This window comes from Panthera onca, chromosome B4 (assembly GCF_046562875.1).
Source record: "Panthera onca isolate mPanOnc1 chromosome B4, mPanOnc1 haplotype 2, whole genome shotgun sequence".
Classification (NCBI taxonomy): Eukaryota; Metazoa; Chordata; class Mammalia; order Carnivora; family Felidae; genus Panthera; species Panthera onca.
In genome coordinates, this window is record NC_138345.1 from 78,701,806 (window position 1) to 78,725,189 (window position 23,384).

Genomic DNA, 23,384 nt, shown 5'->3' on the forward strand with positions numbered 1-23,384 from the left:
CACATCCATGGCCAGCTGACTCCCATTCTCTGACCTGGACAGTGCCCCTTGACAGGTTGCTCGATCCCCCACCCTCATTCACTATGCACTCATCCAGTATCTGCTCTGGGCCCAGAACTGCCAGGTGCTGCGAACAATGGCTGTTGCCTGCTCTGCCTGCTCAGTCTGCCAGTTCACGGGCCAGCAAGGAAGGCAGACACATCAATACAAAGGTACTGAGAAAGACAGGTGTGTTCAGGGCCTGCTGGTGACATGATGAGGGGGTGAGTAACTCTGCTGGTAGCTGAGGGGCAGACATGGAAATCTCTCCTCAAGAGCAGATGTCAGAGCTGAAGGAAGATGGGGTCTCAGAGAGTATGCCCGCCAAAAGGGAAGCATTTGCAAAGGACCCAAGGCTTGGAATAGTTCAGAGTGTTTAAGAAAATGGAAGCATTTTTGCTCACTGGTAAAGGTAATACAGAAAAGGGTGTGGTGTTCTGGGACCGCGTTGGAGAAACAGGCTGAGCCCCTTCAAGAAGGCCTGATAGGTCATACGAAGATGTCAGATTGCGTCCTCAGGCAATAGGGAGCACTGTAGGACTTAATGGGGAAATAACATGGTAAGATTTGTGCTTCAAATGCAATGCAGACACCCTCAAAGTCCTCCAACCTCCCAGGTCTTGCTTCCCTTTAATAACCAACCAAATGTCCAACCTCCATTTCAATTCTGCAGGGAGTTCAGTACCTCCCGCTCCCACATACTCCTGTGGAGGAGCCCTGAGCCAGACCTTCCCTGGTCAGTCTACAATACGTCTTCCTACCTGTTGCTCCCAGTCCCCAAGACCACCGTCTGCCCCTAGCCCACCCTGGCCGATATCTGAACCCAACCCTCTTCCTTTGCCAATGATGTACTGTAATGAGAGTACAGTACGATCCAGGAATGACCCCAGTTCCTTATCTGACATCCCTGTGATAGAAATGTCATGGGCATCCCCTGGGAAATGCTTCCTTGACCGTGGCCTCCATGTGTGATCTCCTGACATGTTGTAGGAGCCACTCTTCCTCCCTCTCTCTCTGCCCCTCCCCAGCTCACATGCTCTCTCTTTTGCTCTCAAAAATAATTTTAAAAAAAACTTAAAAGAAAAAAAAGAAGTAAGGATATAAACAACCCATAGTACTTCAATTCTATGGAATACTCCTGGCAATAAAAAGAAGCAAACTATTGATACACACAACAAATTGGAGGCATCTCAAAGGCATTATGCTGAGGGAAATAAGTCAGTCTCAAAAGGTTACCTACTGTGTGACTTGTTTATATGAGATTCTCTGAGAGACTAAACTATAGTGACAGAACAAGTCAGTGGTTGCCCATGGTTAAAGGTGGAGGGAGTGTGTCACTATAAAAAATAACATTCAGGAGTTTTGGCGGGTGACGAAATTATTCTGGACCCTAACTGTGGCGGTGGCTTCACGAATCTATGCTGCATAACTGTTAAAATTTATAGAATAGTTCACCCCAAAAAAGTCCATTTTAACATATGATAATTAAAAATACAGACAAAGGAAAAAGGAACATGTTGAACAATATCACGGCAGAGGGGTGGAGGTGGGGGAACACTAAATTAGCAGGACACTAAATCTACAAGACAAATCACCAGGTTTCTTCAAGAAATAAATTACAAGGAATAAAAAAGAGGGATATGACCCAATTGCAATGCATGAACATTTTTTAGATCCTGATTAAACAAGTGCTTTTAATGCAAACATTCACAAGACATTATAGGAAATGTGAACTCAGACTGGATTTTTTTTATTTGAATATAGTTGATAAACTGGACTGAATTTTTTTTATCAAAGAATTAATGTTTAACCTGTTAAGAGTGATAATTTTAATATGGTTATATTATTTTAAAAGTCCTTATCTTTTAGAGAAACTTAAGGACTATGTATGAATAAAATAGTATGATGTCTGGGATTTGTTTCAACATAATCTGGAGGGGTAAAAGGAGTGGGGAGAATAGAAATGAAACAGAATAATGAGTTGATTGTTGAGTTGATCGTTGATGGGTACAGAATGAAGCATTCATTTACTCTTCTGTCTATTTTTATATTTATTTGAAATTTTCTATAATAAAAAAAGTTTTTAAAAAGCTACTTCCCTTAAAATTAAATATAACACCTTTCTCCTCTATTCCAGCTCAGGATGAGTCAGTGGCAGGCACTGCCAAACTGCCAGCTGCAAAGTTGGAGGATACATAGTGAGAAGCTCCATGCCCACTCTTTTCCTTGGGCTAGTCAGGCCACTCTTGGAAGTTTGGGTTGGGTTCCAGACATCCAGAGGATGTTATGTCTATGACAGAGCACCCAGAATGGTAAGGGCACCCAAAGCAGAGTTGGAAATGGAATGATTCCACAAGGAGAAGGAATCCAATAAAGGGGAAAAACATCCTCGAACATTTGTAGACTGTTGTGCACAAGAGGACTTAGGATTTTCCTTATAGCCACAGAGGGGAAAAAACTTGGACCAATGAGTAGAATTTACAAGGTAAAACTCAGTTTAGTGTCCTTTATGAAAGAGAGGAGTTACTTTCCACAGGAAGCTGCTGACTATAGAATGGTGTTTTAGAGAAGACTTCAGTGTCCAAATGGGGATTCCTTTTCAGGGCCTCTGAAGTCATTTCTAGCCTTGAAAGTCTGACTCCTCAGAAATTAATTAACAGTGGTAACCCTCAAAATAATAGTGGTAATATCTCCCGTATATTGAGTACCTATCTTGTTCTAGGAGCTGACCTCTGTCATGCATTGTACAATTTAATCAATACATCAGTCAACAAGTACAAATTTTCTGTCTGATATTATATAAGATACAAACAATATACGGCATAGTCCCTCTCTTTAAAGAGCTTATAATCTAGGGGTGCCTGGGTGGCTCAGGTGGTTAAGCGTCCAACTTCGGCTCAGGTCATGATCTCACAGTTTGTGGGTTCAAGCCCCACGTTGGGCTCTGTGCTGACAGCTCAGAGCCTGAAGCCTGCTTCAGAATCTGTGTCTCCCTCTCTCTCTTCCCCTCCCCTGCTCATGCTCTGTCTCTCTCTGTCTCAAAAATAAATAAAACATTTTTAAAAACTTTAAAAAAAAAGTAAAGAGCCTATAATCTAGTTGTTAATCAAAATTTGTATACAAGTAGTATAATATCTGTATGAATATTTTCACTTTATAAAATACTTTCATGTATATTATTTCATGTATTTTTTGAAACATCCCTGAGAGGTAGATATTATTTTTATTATCACATTAGCGAATACTAACAGCTAATATTTTAAATTACTCTCTTCCTCTGTGAGTGTCCAGTTTCCAATTTGCTCATCATGAGCCTAGCTCTGATCAAGAGAAGAAGACTATCTTCTCAATTTCCTTTATTTTCATTTCCCTCTCATCCCAATAAGGGAGTTAAATTAAACATAATAATCCAAAAAATAATAACAGTAATAAAAGTAATAATCCATGTTTTTAAAAAGGAAGCAAGTATGCTAATCATCCAATGACAAATACTGCCCAGCAGCTGAGACAAAAAAGCAAACATGCTAAATTAGGTAAGTTTTATTATCTATAAGGACTCTGACACTTGTTTGTTGTTCTTGGTTTTAAAAGAAACAAAACAAAACAGACAAAGCCTGGGTCTATTTTAAAGTTGAACTTTGAAACAAATATTAATATTAACATTACTTGATCTTAAGTGGAAAATCTGTGAGCACATGCAAATAGTCAGAACTAAAGGTGGGACTGAGAAGTCAGGTTTGGAGGGATTGAATCCCCCAGGTATCTGGACCAGATCTCAGAACCAAGGACAGAGCAGGGCTGTGAATAGTCAGCTTCTGCCTTCAAAGACCAAAGACATTCCACCCCACAAATCTATCATGAAACAAACAAAACCACACATGTGACATTAGTACACCATGCAAGTTACAAGCATGGACTCTAGGGTCCAACTACTCATGTTCAAACCCTGGCTGTAACACCTGCTAACTGCATCCTTTGGCATAGTGTGATCTTTATGTCTCTGTGCTCCTTTTTCTCATCTATAAAGTGAGGATAATCATACTTACCTCATAAGATCATTGTGAAGATTAAATTATTTATGTGTGAAATTCTCCGAACAATGTCTGAGGAGGTGAAAATTACTTAATAAAACCTTTTTCATTTATTGATTTTCCAGAGCCTTGAGATCTCAAGATGTGGGAGGAAAAGGGAGACAGAGAGCTACAGAGTCTTACTGGGAAGAGGGGCAACTGTCATTGAATCATAAGGAATGAGGACACAAGGGCAACGTTTGACCACATTCTCCTACCACTGTAGCCTAAAGCCCCCAAGGGAGAAGATAAAGAAAGGCTGCCCCTGGAGGTGACCCAGGCTGGGCACTGCAGTTAGTCAGTTGGCTGTCACTGAGGCATTTGGAATTCTTGGCAAGGATTACTGATGCCAGTATGAGAAGTGTGCCAGCCCCAAGGCGTGTCCTGCCCTGGGATAGATCCAAAAAGAGTGAAGCACAGCATGGCAACTGAGCAAAGTCTGACCCAGTTGGCTTAACTCCAAAGACACCCTCAGCACCCTCCTCCTCTCTTCTTCTCTCACTCCATACGTAGCTGCTAATGTAACGTCCTGCAGGCCACATTTTGAGTATGTTGCTCTCTGACTCGGCAAACTTCGCGGGTCCCTATTATTCTGAAAAACTCATAGAGTCAAATACACCATCACATATTATAATTTAATGAAGAAAAGGAAACAGAGACCTGAGAGGAGGCAAGAAGAGCTTCTATATAAGAGAACAATGGGCAGGTGATACGCTCAGGGACAAACTCCTCACCTGACAGTGTCTACCTGGGTCCCCTCTTGGCTTTGAGCCTCCAAGCGGATGATAGTATTTTAGGAGAGAGGAGCGATTATAGAGAGGTGTGGCTAAAGGCAGGGGAAATCCTACAGTTGCACATCAAGGTCCAGTCTCAGTATTTGATGCAGGAGCTCTGGTCACTGCTGGTGGCAGTCTGCACGATCCTAGCCGAGGAAAAGGATGAACTGCTCAGTCTGGGACTCTGATTCATGGAGATGCTCTTGCTTCTGGACTGGATGCCCTTCCCACATTGGTGGACTCACTGTCCCTTTGGATGCCCTGGCCACCTCTGTTGCCCGAATGCCATTGCTGCTGCTGCTGCTAGTGCTCCCAGCACTAACGTTCTTGCTGCTGGATGTTTGGCTGACCACAACTGCCAAAAAAAAAAAGGGGGGGGGGCTGCTCAGTGTCATCTGTCTGTCTAAATGCCCACTGTATGCATTCCTATCTTTGGAATGAGTGTCAGAGAAAATTCAAAAAAAGGTGACCACCCTCCCATGGTAGGGAGTTCTTTGTCTGAGGGGGAATCCAGGACATACACTGGATAGGACATTAGGTAAGTCTTACCCAAATACGACTCTCCCTTTGCCCCTCCCTTTCTTTTACTCTTGGAATCAAACCGTGGAAAAGACAATTTGCAGGTAGGCAAGCTAAAGCAAAGCCACAAGAAATCATCTCAAACAATAGAAATGGAGTGTGTAAGATACTCACAGATGCACACTGGGCTCTGACACTCCCCAGGCATCTTGTTTAGGAAAACAAAATAAATATAATGGGAACCTCATGGTGGTTCCTCTCAGCATCTCTGTTCAGAATTATCCCCTGGGATGCCAAAGTACAATAATCTGAGTTGCAGCATCGGGGATTGAAATTAGACATGAGAAGGGCTTCCCTGGGATTCTAGGATGGGGATGCAGAGAACAGAGATATAATGTGTCTCTGGATACTTGGCTCTGTCATCACCTTGGCCTTGATTCCCTCACTGACAAACCTGGGATAATATACTTCTTCATCAGTTTGTTGAAGAGAGTAAATTAAGCCATGAAGAATGTCTAGTACAGTGCTTGGCCTATACCAAAAGTGACACAGCTTTTATCTGTGCCAGAGATATAGAGTCAAAGAAGAGAGACTGATGCAGAGAGGAGTGGAAACCAGTTTGTAGAATTGGAGGAGCAGGCTATCAGGACCCCCTAGTACCCATCTTGTATTGCCCACCATCCCAGGATTGACTGACATTGACCTTTGGGGAGAACCATATGCCTGTTGGAAAGCACTAAGTATTCAGCTGTAACAGATATATAAAGTTGGTGTTGTCCCCGAGCCCAAAGCGGGAGTGCTAGGCAGTATAATTCAGTTAAGCGAGCATTTGTTAAGACCCTCCTTTGTTCCCTACCACTGTGTCCAGCCAAGGACCATACAATCCTTTGAAACTTGATTCTCAAGTTGCCCTCCTTGCCTTGGCCAGAGTCCCCACACACCTGCACTCCTCACCACTCAGCATCTTCTGGTAGGTGGCAATCTCCACATCCAATGCCAATTTGACGTTCATCAGCTCCTGGTAGTCACACAGGAGATAAGGCTGGTATTCTGAAATGGGAGGAGAAAAAAGAGAAGGGCTGAATCTTTAAACCCTCCTGGGCACATAGCAGGTGACCACAGGTCTCCCTCCAACTGTCTTAATGAAAACTTCTAAGCTGTGTGCTGTGTTGTTAACCATGCTAACTTCTCCTGCCCATATCATTCATATCCATGTAGCTACACTATGCTAGGAAATTCCAGTGGTTATTTGAATCCTTACTCAGAGATATTGGTCACCTGCTTCCTAATCTCTTAAATCTCATACTCCATGGTATGAGACCCCAGAAACTCAATGCCACATATTTCATGGAGTCTGGGGCCACACCCAATGAAATGAGGGAAGACCATTCTATCTTGAAGATGATGGCTGGGAGTAAAGGTAACATACATGAAGCCATAGCTCTGTATGGTGTATCCTGGGAAGCCCCCTGTAGGTTCCAATGAGGACCTGAAAGGCTTTCCAGTCTGCTAGGTTCAGATACCCCACCAGCATCAGAGTTACAATCCTAGGCTTTGGGGAGCCACACCTGCCTGCTTCTTGGTGCCCTCAATCTTTGCCCACAGCCTCTGGACCATCCTTTTGAGCTCTGCAATCTCATTCTTGGTGCTCCTCAAGTCAACGCCATACCAGCTGGCTATAGTCTGCAGCCTCCCAAGCTAGAAGGTGTGGAGCAGATAGGGAGAGATTATCTCTAACCCTCAAATACATGTGTGTTAAAAGGAGAATAGGGGGAGCCTAGGTGGCTCTGTCAGTTGAGTGTCTGACTTAATTTCAATTCAGGTCATGATTCCTGGGTCGTGGGATTGAGTTCTCCATTGGGCTCCATGCTAAGAATGGAGTCTGCTTAAGATTCTCTCTCTCTCTCTCCCTCTCTCTCTCTCCCTCTGCCCCTCTGCCCCCACCTAAAATGAAAAAATAAAATAAAATGAGAATAGAAGTGCAGTTAATCCAGAAAGTCCTAACATTACATGGAGGTCCAGCAGGCATTTAGAATGAAAAGTATTGCTTAACTAAAAATCACAGTTGCTCCTAAAGATATCAGGTAGTAGAATGAAATGTACTGCAAATTATGGATATTTGCAAAAGTTATTTCAGTGGGTTTCCCATTGAACAAAATGTGCATTATCTGGGATGGGGCCAGGAGGGGCTGGAGGCGAAGGAGCAGGAGCCCTGGGTGAGTCTAGACTGATGCAGTCACCCTTATTTACCTTGACCCAGTACAGCCTCTTAGCCTCAGCCTTGCTCCCCTGGGTGATCTCCTCATACTGGGCCTTGATCTCGCTGATGATGCTGTCCAGGTCCAGATGCCAGTTGTTGTCCATGGACAGGATAACAGACATATCACTGGATTCTGACAGCACCTGGTTGTACTCCTATATGCCCACAGGAGCACACCATTGCACAGTGTTGCCTTCTCTCTGGGATGCCCTAAACCTTCCATGCACTGGCTTCGGAACGTTGTGAGATCTAGAAAACTAAATCTTACTGGGGGGAAAGGAAGGGGACAAGACAGAGACCCAGAAACCAGGCAGCAAGAAACTTCCCAGCAGGCAGTGAGGGATTTCCCTTAACTCTCCCGAGGATTTCCATTGGGAGGCTATGTACATGGAGATTCTAAAGATATGGGCTGCAGATTCTGAAAGCTTGGAGCCAGGGGAAGGAGAACATAAGCAATATTACCAAGGAGGTATAAAATTGAAAAAATGAAAAAGAAATAGGGATAAAGATGGGAAAGACTTTGCAAATGTTTGCTGCCAAATAGATTTCACAAAGGAAGCTGAATGCCCAGAATCAAGCAAGATCTGACACCACATGTTGTGGCTTCCACCCTACAGGATAGTATAGAGGTGCTTACCGCTTCAAAGAGGGCTTTCAGGAAGTTGACGTCACTGGTCAGACTCTCCATTTTTATTTCCAAGTCCACTTTGGTCGTGCAGGAAGTATCCACATCCCGAAAGTAAAAAAACAGAGAACCAGCCTTCTTAGCTTTAGTATTGCTCTCATTCATTACCATTGCATTTAAGAATATTGATACTGGGGCACCTGGGTGGCTCAGTCGGTTAAGCATCTGACTTCGACTCAGGTCATGATCTCACGGTTCGTGGGTTCCAGCCCTGCTTCAGGCTTTGTGTTGACAGCTCAGAGCCTGGAGCCTTCTTTGGATTCTGTGTCTCCCTCTTTCTCTGCCCCTCCCCCACTTGTGCTCACTTGCTCTCTCTCTCGCTCTCTCTCTCTCAAAAATAAATAAACATTTTTTAAAAAGATACCATGCTTATGTAGTTGTGGGAGCAAAAATCACTTAAACCAGACATTACACTTGCAGTAGAGAGTTTTGACAATTAAGCTCAGTGTTAGAAAAGATCTTTATTATCGATTTTTGTAATTTTTAATAGTTGGCAATGAACTGTAATATGTAAGGACTGGCTTAAAGCCATTTTGCAACTGATAAACCAAACACACTTGAGAGATATCTTAGCTACAGACAGAAAACCCTCAGGGCGTAGGTTCAGACTCAAGGCTGGCACTGTCCTGGGTTCTGGTCATCAACACTTGGAATCCTGCTCTGGACAAAGTATTCTCCAGTCTCACATCCCTGGGAAGGCACCACCATTCCCCCTTCCCTCATGCCATCTCCTCCCTGTGCTGTCTTGTTTTTCCCCACTGGCCTGCTCATCTTATTCAGAACCGTGAACTCATTCTCAGCCTCTGAGCACTTGTTAAACTCATCCACGTACCTATGAGAAAGGAAGGAGGTCATGCTTAAGGGTGGCTGAGCCAAGGGTATGTGCACATGTGCCCAGGGAAAGGTGTTTTTTCCAGGAGCTAGTGTATAACCTGGGGCAGGGCTGCAGGTGGCTATTCTCTGGATAAAACCAGGCTAAAGCCAGTTGAGTGGCATGCTTTATTATGATGGTAGGGCCTTTAAGAGCACATTGGCACCCCGTTTCTGACACTACAGGGTATTGGAAATAAGGGGGGTGGGGGAGAGGGGAAAGTGGGTAATGGGCATTGAGGAAGGCACCTTTTAGGATGAGCACTGGGTGCTGTATGGAAACCAATTTGACAATAAATTATATTTAACACACACACAAAAAGGAGATAAAACGTGTGGTGGAACTGGTACATAACCCCTGGTGTCCTTGGACACCACATTCATAGAGGTCTCTGGATTCTCCACTGCAGGAAGTCAGTCTCATCCTCATGAACAAAGACCCATGATCACTCCCAAGGCCACCTTCCATCTGCCCCTGAAGCTCCCAGCTGTTCCGTTCTCCATCTGTGTCCTACCTCCCCTTGAATCTCCCTCATCACCCAGGACAAACACATTCTCTAACAGGTCCTCACTCTTGTAAGTATGTTGAAATCACCTGGGGCTCTATAAAAGCTACCAATGCCTGGCTCCAATGCCCAGAAAACCAATGAGTCATGAGTGCAACCTGGACATTCCGAAGTTATAAAGCTCCCAAAGTGATTCTGGTAAACAACAAACGATGAGATCCACTGTTGTTAATGCTAGAGTGCCTGACATCTTCCTGTGTCTAAAGGAGCTCCCTAGATGCCCATGCTATGACATATACCTCATTCTCCTTGCCACCAACACAAATATCAAAAGAGAGCAGATCCTCCTGTCATCAGACCCCCAACTGATACCCCATCCTTTGGCCTACAGACTCAGGTCCTTGAGGACATGCACCAACAATTTCCTGGCTGGAAAGCCTCCACACCTCCTGACCTGCACCACAATCACCTAGACTTCACTCACTTCCTCTCATATTCCTCCACAAGAGTCTGCATTGTGCTCTGCATTGTGCTCCATCCAGCTGATGCCGTTCACTCAGCAGCCTGTCCAGGTGGGCTCGCAGGCAGCTGGTGTAGGACTCAAAGAAGGGCTTCAGGTCATTGGTGCTGGCCTTGGAGGTGGCCTACTGCTCCTGCAGGAGGCACCACTTAGTCTCCAGTACCCTGTTCTGCTGCTCCAGGAACCACACCTGTGGTCAACAAGGGAGGAGACCACATGGCCTGCCCAACCTCCAGCTCATGAGCAGACCCACTGCCCCAACCCAGACTTCGTGTTCTCAGACCTCTTCCCCACCATGAGCCCTCACCTTGTTGGCGAATGAAGCAAACTTGTCATTGAACATCTTGATTTGCTCCTTCTCTTGGTCTTCACCCTCCTGATCTAGAGGGTCGATTCCCATGTTCAGGGGCTGAAGGAGGCTCTGGTTGATGATCACCTCCTGGATGCTGAAGGGAAAGCCCCCCGAATCCCCAAGGCCCCCTGATCCACCAGAAATACCTCCAAAACCACATCTGTCTCCATTGCCCCTTCCTCCAGCCCCACACTGGCTTCCTCTAAAGACACCTGAGTAACCCCATCAGAGCCCCCAGCCTGGACAGCACATCTGGCCACACTGAGAGAGACCTTCCTTCTCCTCCCAAGGCTGTTACATGCTCTGGCTGCCAAAGGCACCCCCTATCATGGCACAGGCTGTGGAGGCACTGCCTCCCCCAGAGCGCGAGGCTGAATGGGACCTGGTGGGGCTGATACAGCCCTGGCTGGATGCCACGACAGCAGAGCGACCCCTTGAGCCCTTGGTGACCTGGGACAGCCTGCTGGACTGCTGGCTCATTACTTTCTCTGGGCACAGGAAGATGTCCTGGTTCAGATGTCTCTGAAGAAAGGGCACCTTCTGACACAGGGAGATAGGTGACCCCTTTTATAGGTCCCAGTGAACTGGTTCATTAATTGGATGATTTCCAAGGTTTCATTCTCTGGCTACAACTAATTCCCACACCAATTTCGTTCGCTGTAATCCCAGAGTCTCTATTTCAAGTCTTTCCTGTAATTAGCCTTTTACAGATTTTGCGCACTACTCAACCAGGGCCCTCCCTTGATGAATGAGCTTGGCTCCTGCCAGGCATGGCTCAGTCCCAGGGCCCCAGGCACCAGCTTCTCAGGAGGCAGCAGGTTCAACTGGGTGACTCTGTGGCTTTTTCATTCCCCCAAAACTCTGGGCATCCACTGGTGTCACTGTGCTGTCTGCCTCCCAGAACGAACTCTACACAAGAGTCTGGGAAGAGTTTGGGAAGACAGAGTGGAAAGTGGGCTCCCTCCTAACTGTAGCACCTACAAATCTCACAGTGTGTCCCCATGGAATTCTCCAGAGAGCCTCTGCTGGTGTATCCCTGGCTCTAGAAGCAGCACCTCTGCTACCCCAGTCACAGGGGTGAGAATGTTCCAGACTGACCCAGAGGCTGTGGACTCAATACCAAAGACATTCATCTGAGCATTAACAGTGTTCACTATTGGGGTGACCAAGAGATCTCTACTGTCTCCTCTGTCTCCCTGTGGCTTCCTGCATGGTTTTATTGCTCCTGTTCAACTCACTGCCCTGGGAGCCTCCATATCCCCTTTTTCACTCCCATGCCAGGTTTCTTCCCCTTTCAAAGGTGCCTCCTCAGTTCCCTTTCCAGAAAGCCTCCCCCTTTCAGGCTCCTGTGGGTTCTGCTACCTGCATTCCATTCCTTCCTCCCTCTTTCCTGCATGAAGGCTGCAGCCCTTCCCCCTCAACAATAGACACCATGGGCAAGGGCGGGGGGATCTTATCTGTCTGGTGCAACAGTGCCCCCATCACCCAGCACTGCACCTGGGCCCAAGTTTTGTACAATGAATGGCTGCCCAGCTTTTCCTGCTTCTGCTACTGCCCCTCTATATGGGTCCCTGTGTGTGTCCCACCTCCATTGTCACACTGGACAAGAAAGCCTTTTCCCTTAGGACATTCCTCCCACACAGATTGCCTCTTACCCCAAGCTCAGGAGTGAGCCTGGCACACTTGAGTTCAGGATACGGTTTTAAGACAAAAACTGGTAAATTAGCTGCTATTTGTGTGGATGGCTTCTCTCTCTGCTAAATATTCCAGCTGTGTATCAAACCCATTTTAAGTGCACAGGAAATGCAACCAGATAGCCCATGGGTGGGAGAAGGGACCCGACTCATCAGAAGGCCTTGAACCTCCCTTGAACTCTCACATTCTCTTATCTTCATAAGCCCCCTTAATCTCACCTTGGATGCTTGTTGTGGCAACCTGACCACCTTGGGAGCCTGGGAGAGAGGCTGCATTGTCCTCAAAATTAAAAAAAAGTGATTTCATTAAGAACTCCACACTTGGGGTAATAGCAAAAGCCACCCTAGCTACAAGGAGAGATCAGAATCTGGTGGTTTCTGGTGAACCTGAGCCAAGGAAAAGGACCCACTACAGTGGGAGGGATGCCAGAAGGCCTTCCCAACAGAGAGGTTAGGAGAGCTGGAGCACCTTATGGCTGCTGTGGTAACTCCCCTGGAAGGAAAGGAAGTCATGATTGGGTGTCAGACATGGATCCATTGCCATCTGACCCTGTGTGAGAGACCTGAGTACCTTCTAGTCACACGAGGTGGAAAGAAGGAAGGGAAAAAGTCAGGCAAGGTCAGGGGCACTAGAGTTTACAGAGTTCTTTCTGCTTCCAGTAAGAGCTTACACTGGGCTTGGAATACACATTTCCCCACACTTCAGCATCTGCATGGACCTAACACCATGCCTTGCCTCTATAGACAGCACCATGGGAATAGCTCACCAGATGATGGCAAGTCAGCTCTCAAAGATTTGTGGGAAACGTACTCATTGCAAGGCACACAAGAAAACACAAGAGCTAAAGTTTAGGCAAAAACAGGTCTATTCAAGCATTTACTGAGCATCTTTTAGGTCATAGAGCAAGGAATTCAGAGGAAAAAGGAGATGTGTTCTATATATGTAGGAAGCAAACAGTCTGACACTGTCACCCAGAACACGAGACAAGCACAGATGGAGCCAGTAATAGCCATGCGTCTATTGCAGTTATAGGAGGGGATGAAAATGGGATCTGTGGAGGGAAGTTAGCCATGGAAGGTTTCCCAGAGGAGACATCATGAGCCAACTTGATAAAGAAGACACACAGCATCCCATGTTGGGATGAAAAGACTTGCAGGAACCAGCCTGTGCAGCAAACATTACAGCTTTATTTGAAGCAGGATCATCAGAAGCTACTTAAGGCAACAGAGGGTAGTATGTTATATACACAGATGCGGGGGCATGTACCAGCATGACCCATTGCGTAGGAAGAAATTATGCCGGTCATGGCAACCTGGAAAACTATGGTGGGTCATGGAATTGGACATGGTTCACTTCTCCCCCAAAGACCCACCCAGAACCTCTAGTCTCTCCTTGCTCCCATCCACCCCTACATCGCTGCCAACATGAACTTATACAAATACCACTTTCAACCTGTCACTCTTCCACCCAGAAAATGACTAGGTCTCCTGTTCTAGAAGAATGAGCTTCTCCCTTGACCTCTAATGCCCTTCCTCCTCTGCCCCTTATTCTTTCCTCCTTCCCCAGTGCCTCCCTTTAATATTAAGGCCTTGCCACTCCATCCAAGTCAATCTTCTTGCTATCATTTGGTGGGAAGTTGGACCAAACCACTTCTGAAGTTTCTTCCGCCCCCTGGGTTCTGGGATGCTATGATGCTCCCCCACTTTCCCTCGCCATCACCCTTGGAGACTTTTCCCTCTGAGAGTGTGACCCACCCTGCATCCTGACCCAGGAATTCCTTGATCTTCTCAATTACACTCATCTTCTTCCTCCTCCACCTCAGCCACCCACTCAGGGCCATGCCCTGGGTCATCATAAAGAAATGTTCCCTCTTAGAAGCTTAAATCCCAAATCCTACTCTCTGGCCATAATCTTTCATCCTTCAGTTTACTCCCACCTACCTCCCACCACACCTGCTCTTCAGTGTTATAAATACTACCATTGTCTTCATCCCTTCATTTTCTCCTAGCCTATTAGCCCTCTCATGGCCTCTTTTCCTGTTCTTCCCAACCTAAGCATTATTCATTCAACAAATACCTTTTTAGTATCTATTATGTGCCATGCACTTACCAGGTGGTAGGGAGTGGTGAACAAAATTAATACTGTCTCATCCCTCATGGAACAGTCTACTGACCATCTGAACAACCTTCTCACCAGCATCCTCCATTTCCTTATTCTGCTATCTTCCACCAGTCACCTAACGAAGTCCCATGTCTTGGAGGAGGCTACAACATTCCTTTCCCCTCCTATCCCAAGAGCTGAGCACTGCTGGGAGAATCACACAAGCATGTAATCTGGGGCACAACAGAGTCCTGATCTCCACTTCAGCTGGGGGTTCAATCCCTCTCTTGTCCTGTCATCTTCTCATTAATGCCCTTGACCTTTGTCCCAAACTTCCACCACTCTCTTCCAGCCGCTTTTCAGTCCCCGCTTTCTGTTCAAAGAAGATGACCTGGCTTCCTACTTCCCTGGGAAAATTCAGGTTATCATAAGTGATCTCCTTTTGGCATCTCTTCCATGCCTTCACTCTTAGCTGCCTCCACACCCACCTTATTTTTCTTCCTCTTGTACAGGGTTACAAGACAGCCTCCCTACCCACCTCCTCTAGTTTTTTACTCAGTTACCCTCTTTCCTACCATGTCCTCAATCTCTCTTCTATGCCCAAGTCTTTCCCACCTTTAAAGTCCCTATCTTGACCCCATGACACCTTCTTGCTATTATCCTGTCTGTCTCTTCCCCTTCTCAACTAAAGGTCTCAAACAGGTAATCAAAATTCACATTATCCATTTCCCTATCACTGGTCAACTCCTAAACCTATGAAATCTTCTTCTGCATATAATCACCATATTATGGGCACCACAGTCCTGAGAGTACATTCTTTGCTGGCTTCCTAAAAGCCAAATGCAGTATAAACCCTTAGGCCCTCACTACCTCATAGATCTCTCTGCTACAGTTGAAACATGGTAGTAGCATGTTTTCATGAAAACCTTTTTTTCAGTATCACTTCACTAACTTGCACATATTTTTTTGAATCTCGTCATTCCTTAAAGGGCTATAATACACATAAATAGGTTCCAGTCTTCATTTTCATGTAACTTGGCAATTTTCTTTTGGATGTGGTGGATAAACCATGGATAGATCCAATTTATCAGGAATTTGGACAGAGCATTCCTTGCCGAAGAAAGCACTTACCCATTCTTTGCAGGCTGAAGTCAATCTAAAGCCCTACGATTCTGTGGGACCCTGGGCCACAAGGGTAACTTGCTCACTTGTGTGAGCAAGTTAAAAGAAGTGGTGGTGTTATTACTGTCTCGTTCTAGAAAAACAGTGCCAACGCTGGATGAAAAGGTGTAGAAGCAGGCCAACTACAGAGACTAGAGACCAATGAATCAACAAGGAATTAGAGATATTTCCCCTCCTCCCAGATCTCAGAGTTCAAACACAAAACCACCTGGGTGGCCATGTACATTTATGTGGGTTGTGTCCTTCACAAGAGTGTGATAAAGAGCCAAAATTTAACTTATGCTCTGGTAACCAACCTGCATGTGGTGGCATGGGCTGTGTCCATCTGGAGCACAGGCATCTTTTACTTTACACAAAGTGTTGTCCTCTACCAAGCCTGTAGAGCTGTATCTGCACAGAGTGGACACCTGTTTCTAATTCACAAAAAGACCAGCCAGGCCAAGAAGACCTTGGAACACCAGAGTTGGACATAATGAGCCTTGGGACAAAAAGAATCCACTACTAGAAAACATTTGCTTCTCTTGTATCCCACTGGTATTTGGGTCAGTCAAGTCATGTTGTAGTAAAACTGCCTGAGTTCAAATTCTGACTCTCCAGCTCCTAATTACATGATTTTTCATAAGTTGCTTAATTAACACACTGTGCCTTGGCTTCCCTCAATAAGCTAAAGATAACAATATGATCTACTTCATAGTGTGGTTGTAAGAATTATTTTAGAACAGGCCCAGGTGTATAACAGCACTCAGTACACATTAACTCTTAGCTAATAGTGTCATCCTATGTATAATGACGGAAGATCATCTCTTGCATATCAACCAAACAACATAACTGCCTATTACCAGGGTCCTTATCAGGGGTGTGTGTGTGTGTGTGTGTGTGTGCATGTGTGTGCATGTGTGTGTTTGGCGGCGGGGGCGGGGGGTGGGGGGTTCCCTGTTGCCGTTTAGTGTGTTAAAAAGAAAGCCACAGTCCCTTGGGGTGCCTGGGTGGCTCAGTCAGTTGAGGGTCCGACTTCGGCCCAGGTCATGATCTCGCAGTCTGTGAGTTCGAGCCCCGCGTCAGGGTCTGTGCTAACAGCTCAGAGCCTGGAGCCTGCTTCAGATTCTGTCTCTCCCTCTTTGCCCCTCCCTCACTCATGTTCGCTCGCGCTCTCCCTCTCTCTCTCTCCCTCTCTCTGTCAAAAATAAAAACAAAAAAAATTTTTTTTTAAAGAAAGAAAGCCACAGTCCCAAAACAGAATCATTTAGGACAAGTCAGCAAACCAAGAGTTACTACCTAAACTAACTGCACTTTTTGACACCCCACCCCCAGAAACGTAACCCTTAACTAGCCAATGCAGAATTTTCTCATCAATACTAGGAAATTTGCCGATAAACATCTTCCACTCCTCTTAAAAGGGTTACCTTGTCTGAACAATGATTCCTTGCTAATAAATTCCTTTCTCCTTTTTTTATGCCCCCTCTCTGCCTTTAAAATCCTTTTGTTCAGTTCAGTGGAGCCTCTCTATACTTGTTAGTCAGGATGTGGCCCAATTCTTGAATCATTTAATAGAGCCAATTAGAGGGGCACCTGGGTGGCTCAGTTGGTTGAGCTTCCAACTCTTGATATTGGCTCAGGTTGTGATCTCACAGCTGTGAGACTGAGCCTCACGTTAGCTCCATGCTGAACATGGAGCTTACTTGAGATTCTGTCTCTCCCTCTCCCCCACTCCCCGGCTCACACGCGCATGCTGTCTCTCTCTCTCTCTCTCTCAAGATAAACATTTTTCTAAAAAGCCAATTAGATCTTCACATTTACTCAATTGAATTTTGTTTTTTAACAAGTGTTTCTCTGTTTCAAAAAGGCAGGCATGTGGGTGTGGGTATGTGTATGTCTGTGTGTATATGTAGGTATGTGATGGGTGAGGCAGGAGTTAGTCAAAAGACTCAGATACATCAGCCATGTGCAGATGCAGAGATTGGGTAGACCCATTCAACTCTATACTAAAATTTGTATTTAATTCTAACTGAACAGCAATAATTATGCAAAGCTTAAAATAACTGTTAGAAATGCCTCAGGTCCCAGACTTTCTTTGTACTTACATCACAAAAGATTATTGTCGGACAGCTAAGACCCTGCATCTTAATTACCAGTTTCTCAGGGCAAAAGGTGCATGAAATAAATTTATGGGCATTCAAATGAGGACTGTGTAGGCTTCGACTGCAAGTAACCGCATCTTTAATAAGGCAGAACCTGGCTTGAAACAACCAAAAGACTAGTCTAAGCAGTAGCATGAGAAGGAGCTCTAATGCACACTTTTGTCAATTGCTCTCCCCAGATGCCAATAAAGGGTAGACTGGGGGAGGTGATCGATCCCCAGCAGCTTGGAGACAGGGAAAATGCTTAGGAGTTTATCTCTATCAGCCAGGGATCAGCTAATAAGGGTCTTGACTTCTGACCTTGGCCAGAGTGGAGTCCTCAGAAACTCAACCAGGGGGATAAAAAAAAGTCCAGAATGGTCAGACAAGGCAGAAGGTGGGCTGGGGAGACACATCAATCCCTGCCCCAGCCACAGCCCAGCTTTTCTGAATATTCCAGGCAAGGTTTACAACTAATCAGATGGCAGCAAGCCAGGGAAGCCAGGGAAGCCCACTCCCCTCCGAATCCCTGAAGAACTTTGTAATGACTTCTCTGGTATAAGGCGGGCTGCCCACTGGAGGGCCCTTCACCTCCAGGGTCTTCAAGGATCTCAGCGTATTCTCCACTCTCCCCAGGAGAACTAGCTCTTACCTAAAGAGAGGCATCCTTCAAACCCCAGTCAAGCAGCCATCTGGCTGCTCCCTCAGCCTTTGCCTCAGGTCAGATTCCCCACCAGACAGACTCTGAGATGGAGATTGCAATCAATTCTGTAAAGGAGTTATTAAAGCAGGACTGGGAGTAGAGGGCCATTCACAACAGACCCCTCATCCCTACATGACTGACCCTGCTTGTTTCTCTCTTAGCCTCCCCACCCCACTCCATAATCCCATCTGCCACAGCAGACTTGATTTTGGAAGTGACTCCTCCCCATTTGGAACTTGGCCTCACGTTCCCACAATCCTGTTAGCCCCCTCTGGCCTCCCTCTGCCTGGGCCAGTTCTGTCTTCCTCACCCCACTTCCCCCACAGGACACTCATTCTGGCCCAATTATGACTGTTGCCCAGATTTTGGCCTCCTGAGTGGCTCGAGTGCTGTTGGAATCCTTGCCTCTGACAAGTAGATTAAAAAGAAAACCAAAATGACTATCCAAAGAGAAAATGGACTGCACAAATAGACAATTCACAGAAAATGAAAATTAAATAGCTAATAAATGTATTCATAATGTTCAATCTCATTAGCAATCGAAGAAATAAAAATCAAACCAAGAAAATTGTCGAACACTAAAAAGAATACTGCAGTGTTCATGCAGCTGGAGAAACAGAAAGTCTTACGCATTACCTGTAAAAGTACCAGTTGGCATACTCTTTCTGAACAGTAGTTTGACAATATAAATCATAATTTTAAAGTGGCCTAGCAACTCCACATCTAGGAAGTTATCTTAAAGAATGAATAGGACAAGTGTTCAGAGACACAGGTGTTCATTGCAGCGATGTTTATTATTGTGGAAAAAGTGGACGTAACATAGGCAACAAAATGTGCTATATCCACATAATGGAAATTGTGCACTCATTAGGAATGATAACCTCGGCCACTGTGACAGGAGGCAGGGCGTGGCTCCTGGAAGTCAGTCATGGGGCCCCGGTGCAGGGCAGCTGGGCAGGGCATGGAGGCCTCTGGGCCCGAGCGCAGGCACAGACTCACTAGCCTCAGACTCCAGGGAGGCTGACCAGCCACTAGCCAGGGTGGAATGGAGGCTGCAGAAGTCTTGGAAGAAGAGAGCTTTGCACTGTCCACCTCTTCCGCCTCTGAAGCTGAATTTGCTGCTGTGGTTGGATCTATCAAGGACATTGTCATGGATGCAGAGTTCCAAGTACTGCAAAGAAATTTCATGGACAGATACTACCAGGAGTTTGGAGACATGGAAGAGAATAAACTCACCTACACACCCATCTTTAATGAATACCTCTCTTTGGTAGAAAAGTATATTGAAGAACTGCAGCTGACAGGGATTCTGGGATTCAACATGGCTGCTTTCACAGCAACATTAAAGCACCATAAAGATGAGATGGCTGATGACCTATTCGACATGCTGCTCACATTTACAGACTTTCTGACATTTAAATAGATATTTCTAGACTACAGAGCAGAAAAAGAAGGCTGAGGACTGGTCTTAAGCAGTGGCTTAATAGTGACTTCATTGTGCAAATCCTCTTCGGTGGCAACTTCCCAGAACAACCCCTAGCACTAGCTTCCACCTGTGGGTAATGGCGGCCTTCTGGACAACATGGGCCCAATAGGCCAGCGGAGGGTTCTGCTCCTGATGACTGGAGACTACACCCTGGAAAGACTGACTCTGTTCTGCAACTGTTTATTAATGTTAGGTATTGATGGGTCAAAAAGATAATTATCTGATGCTCCCAGGACTTCTCTTTTTCCTAAAATACTTTCTTCTATTCAATAACCCCTAGTACTCCTGCCAAAGTAGACACCTCTCTCAGGTGTTTTGGAGAGTCAGACTGCTCTGGGACAAACACTATGTCAAGCATTTCATCTAGAAGGCCCCTTCCCCCAGAATACATGTTCCTGTGACAACCAAGAGGAACAACACCATCGTAAACTCTCCCTGTCTGCAATACCACAGGCAGGTTTTGCATAAATCTCCCCCTGCTCACAGTTCTTTCACTTGATTGAGAGTTTCAGTCCTTCAAACCCAGTGACCCACCTGTGTGGAGTTTTTTACTATTTAGGAATGCTTATCTATGGTGTTAAAACAGCTGGCCCTGTCTTCAGATTTCTGAAACTCCTATTTTCAGCCCACCATCATGGGAAAATTAGAACTAGTCTTGGCTATGGGAATAAACTAAAACATGATGTCTTTTACCCAAAAGCTACATGTGAAAATCAACTCTTAGTCTTGGGTTTACAGTTCTTTTATCACTATCTTCTTCTAGTCTTGATGGAGTCCTACTGTGGCAAAAGAAGCCTTTTTTAAAAAATAAGAATCATTTTTGAAAAAAACATTTTTATAGGTGAATACTCACACTAATCTGGCAGATTTAATCTTAGAATTTCTTTAATTATCCAGTTAAAGATCTAAGTATTAAATGGTTGTACTTTTTTTTTTAAGTTTATTTATTGATTTTGAGAGAGAAGAAGAGAGACTCGGGAGGGGCAGGGAGAGAGGGAGAGAGAGAGAATCCCAAGCAGGCTCTGCACTGCCAGCACAGAGCTTGATGTGGGGTTCAAACTCATGAACCATGAGATCATGACCTGAGCCAAAACCAAGAGTTGGATGTTCAACCAACTGAGCCACCTAGGCTCCCCTAAATATCTGTACTTTTTAGTTGTTAGCACTATGAAGGCAAAAATACTTTCTTCATTGGAGTTACTATTTTACTGAATATCAGTGAATATATACTGTAGTCTGGAAACAGACTAAAATTATCCTTTTCTTATTGCATATTAAGTATTTATGCAGATTTGCTTAAAATCCTTTCTGTATAAATTACTTTGTTAGGTTTTGGGATGGGGTTAGAATGAGTTTGGTAAAAATGTGATTCTCCAAGCTCTGCCCTTCCAGCTCTCTTCTTCTCCCTGCCAAAGTGGTATTCATTGGTCTAACTCAGTCTGAATAGGAAGGGATAGCAAAGAGCTTTAATAGTCTCTGTCTGGCTTAGGTTAGTAAAATGTTTGGTAGAATATTAATGACCAGAAAACATGTATGTCACACCTTTAGAAAGAAGGAAAAAATAGTAATTTAATTCCCAATGTGTACCTTTGGTTTTTTTTTTTTTTTAAGTAAAAATAAGAAACTGCACTGAAAAAGAAAATCTCCATCTACATTGGTTGTTATGGTAAGATATTATTTGGTAAGTTTCTCCCCAGCTAGACTGTAAACTCTATGAGAGCAGAGACTGTATGTGTTCTCCACTCTATTCCTGAGCCTGGCACAGTGTCTGGAGAATGATAGGATCTCACTCTAGTGTCAACTCACTTAATGGATAAATTCCACAATAGATTAAGTGAAAAATCAGGTTACAAAGCAATATGTATTTTAAGGCCCTATTGTGTAAAAGATGATATATTTCCATGTACCTATCCATATGTATGTGTGTGCGTGCATGTGCGTGCATACACATAGGAAAATGTCACAGGATTGTGGAATTATAGATGATCTCTCTTTTCCTTTTTTTTTTAACTTTGCTAAATTTTATGCATTTTTTGCTACAGATATGTGCTGTTTTTGTAATCTAGAAGAAGACCTTTAGAAGAAGAGGGAAAGAGTGGGGGATAAAGAATAAAAGATAAAAGATGGAGAATGAAGAAACAGTTGCCTCCAGGAGACAGATTGTTTAATCCTAAAGACGTAACTGGTAGGATTTCAAGCTTCAATTTGGAAAGGCTCCTGTCACCTCTCTGACCATTACATAAAGGTGAATACTACCTACTCTATATACCCTGGCTACCTTCAGAAGCAAAGAGCTGCCCCAGCTCTGTCTTCACATGGGAGATGGATTTGAGGGATTCTTCATGGCTCAGAAAGCTCAGAATTGCCAGCTTTCCATATTAGAGATATTCCATCCTCTCCAACCCTTAGCCTGGCCTCAGACATGGTGCCCTCACCTTGGAAGCTTCCCTGCTTCACTGGCACATGGTTTAGTCCCAGCCTGTGTCAAGAACATGAAACGTGATGCTAGCCCTAGAATTCTCCTAGGCTTTGGTCTGGACATCTGCCCTGTAACCTTGCCCCACCTCCATGTTGCCCAGACTCTCCTTCCCAGGACTGCTCCAGGCTTCTGCTCCAACATGCCTTGATTGATCCCCCACTCCCCGGATTCCAAGTATCCTGTAGTCTTTTGCCAACTCCCTCCATAGCCCCCTTACAAGAGCTCATAAGAAGGTGCCAGGCTCTCACTGTCAACTTTCAGCTTCATCCTGCCTTGGAGTGTGACCTATTCTGGGGTGGAGGGAAGTCCTACTCTCATTACTCTCTTCATTCTTTCAGTTGAACCCCAAACTTTCACTGTGTGCCCCACATACTTTGCAAGGCCCAAGACAGCACTCAGGAACAAGCTCTCCATACGTGGAATGGATGGATAAGAGACTGAGTGGCCATCCCCAAACCCTGCTGCTTCAGTCTTATGAGAGCTAGGTTAGTCCAGTGCAGTCAGCCTCTACCTGGAAAGTTAGGAAACACAAAGAGCAGAGCATCTGGGGTGTCTTCCTAGGGATTGGTGATGCTTCTTGTAATGTCTCTAGAAGGCCAGTAAGAGCAGCAATACAGAATGGACTGTTCTACTTCCACAGTACCTAGAGCTATGCCAAGCGTATATGGGGAAGGAGCTACCTCCTGCCAGCAGGCCTTGAAAGGATAGGCAAGGATTTATTACACTCTCAAGTGTAGGAACTTTAAAATTAGATTCCTCCAAGGCTTGAGACCAGGTCTGCTATATTTTGGAGATCAGATGGGGTAGAGCGTAGAAGATCAGATCAGACACAAGAACATGGAGGCCAGGTCCTGGTACTTTTCTTGGACCATCAGATAAGAGGTCATCTCTTATGTCCTCTCATATGAGGTGACCTCTCATTAGTCCAGCTCTGATCTGACTTTGGGAAGTGTGGGGAGATAATGTATGATCTACAGTGACTTACACATTTTACCATGCTCAAAGGCATGCAGATGGGATTGGAT

At 45.1% G+C, this 23,384-nt stretch overlaps 1 protein-coding gene and 1 pseudogene across 1 annotated transcript; one reads left to right on the forward strand and one right to left on the reverse strand.

Moving 5' to 3' along the window:
* Positions 1–4,979: 4,979 nt before the first annotated feature.
* On the reverse strand, positions 4,980–12,189 carry LOC132695350 (keratin, type II cytoskeletal 3-like). Its single transcript, XM_078450523.2, is given in 12 exon segments — positions 4,980–5,031; positions 5,117–5,240; positions 6,359–6,454; positions 6,973–7,102; positions 7,655–7,819; positions 8,302–8,398; positions 9,122–9,181; positions 10,210–10,250; positions 10,253–10,435; positions 10,553–10,799; positions 10,896–11,119; positions 12,184–12,189. Coding segments are annotated over 12 exon segments (1,425 nt in total).
* A 7,144-nt stretch (positions 12,190–19,333) lies between these two features.
* LOC132694334 (ADP-ribosylation factor-like protein 2-binding protein pseudogene) lies at positions 19,334–20,527 on the forward strand (annotated as a pseudogene).
* Positions 20,528–23,384: the final 2,857 nt, after the last annotated feature.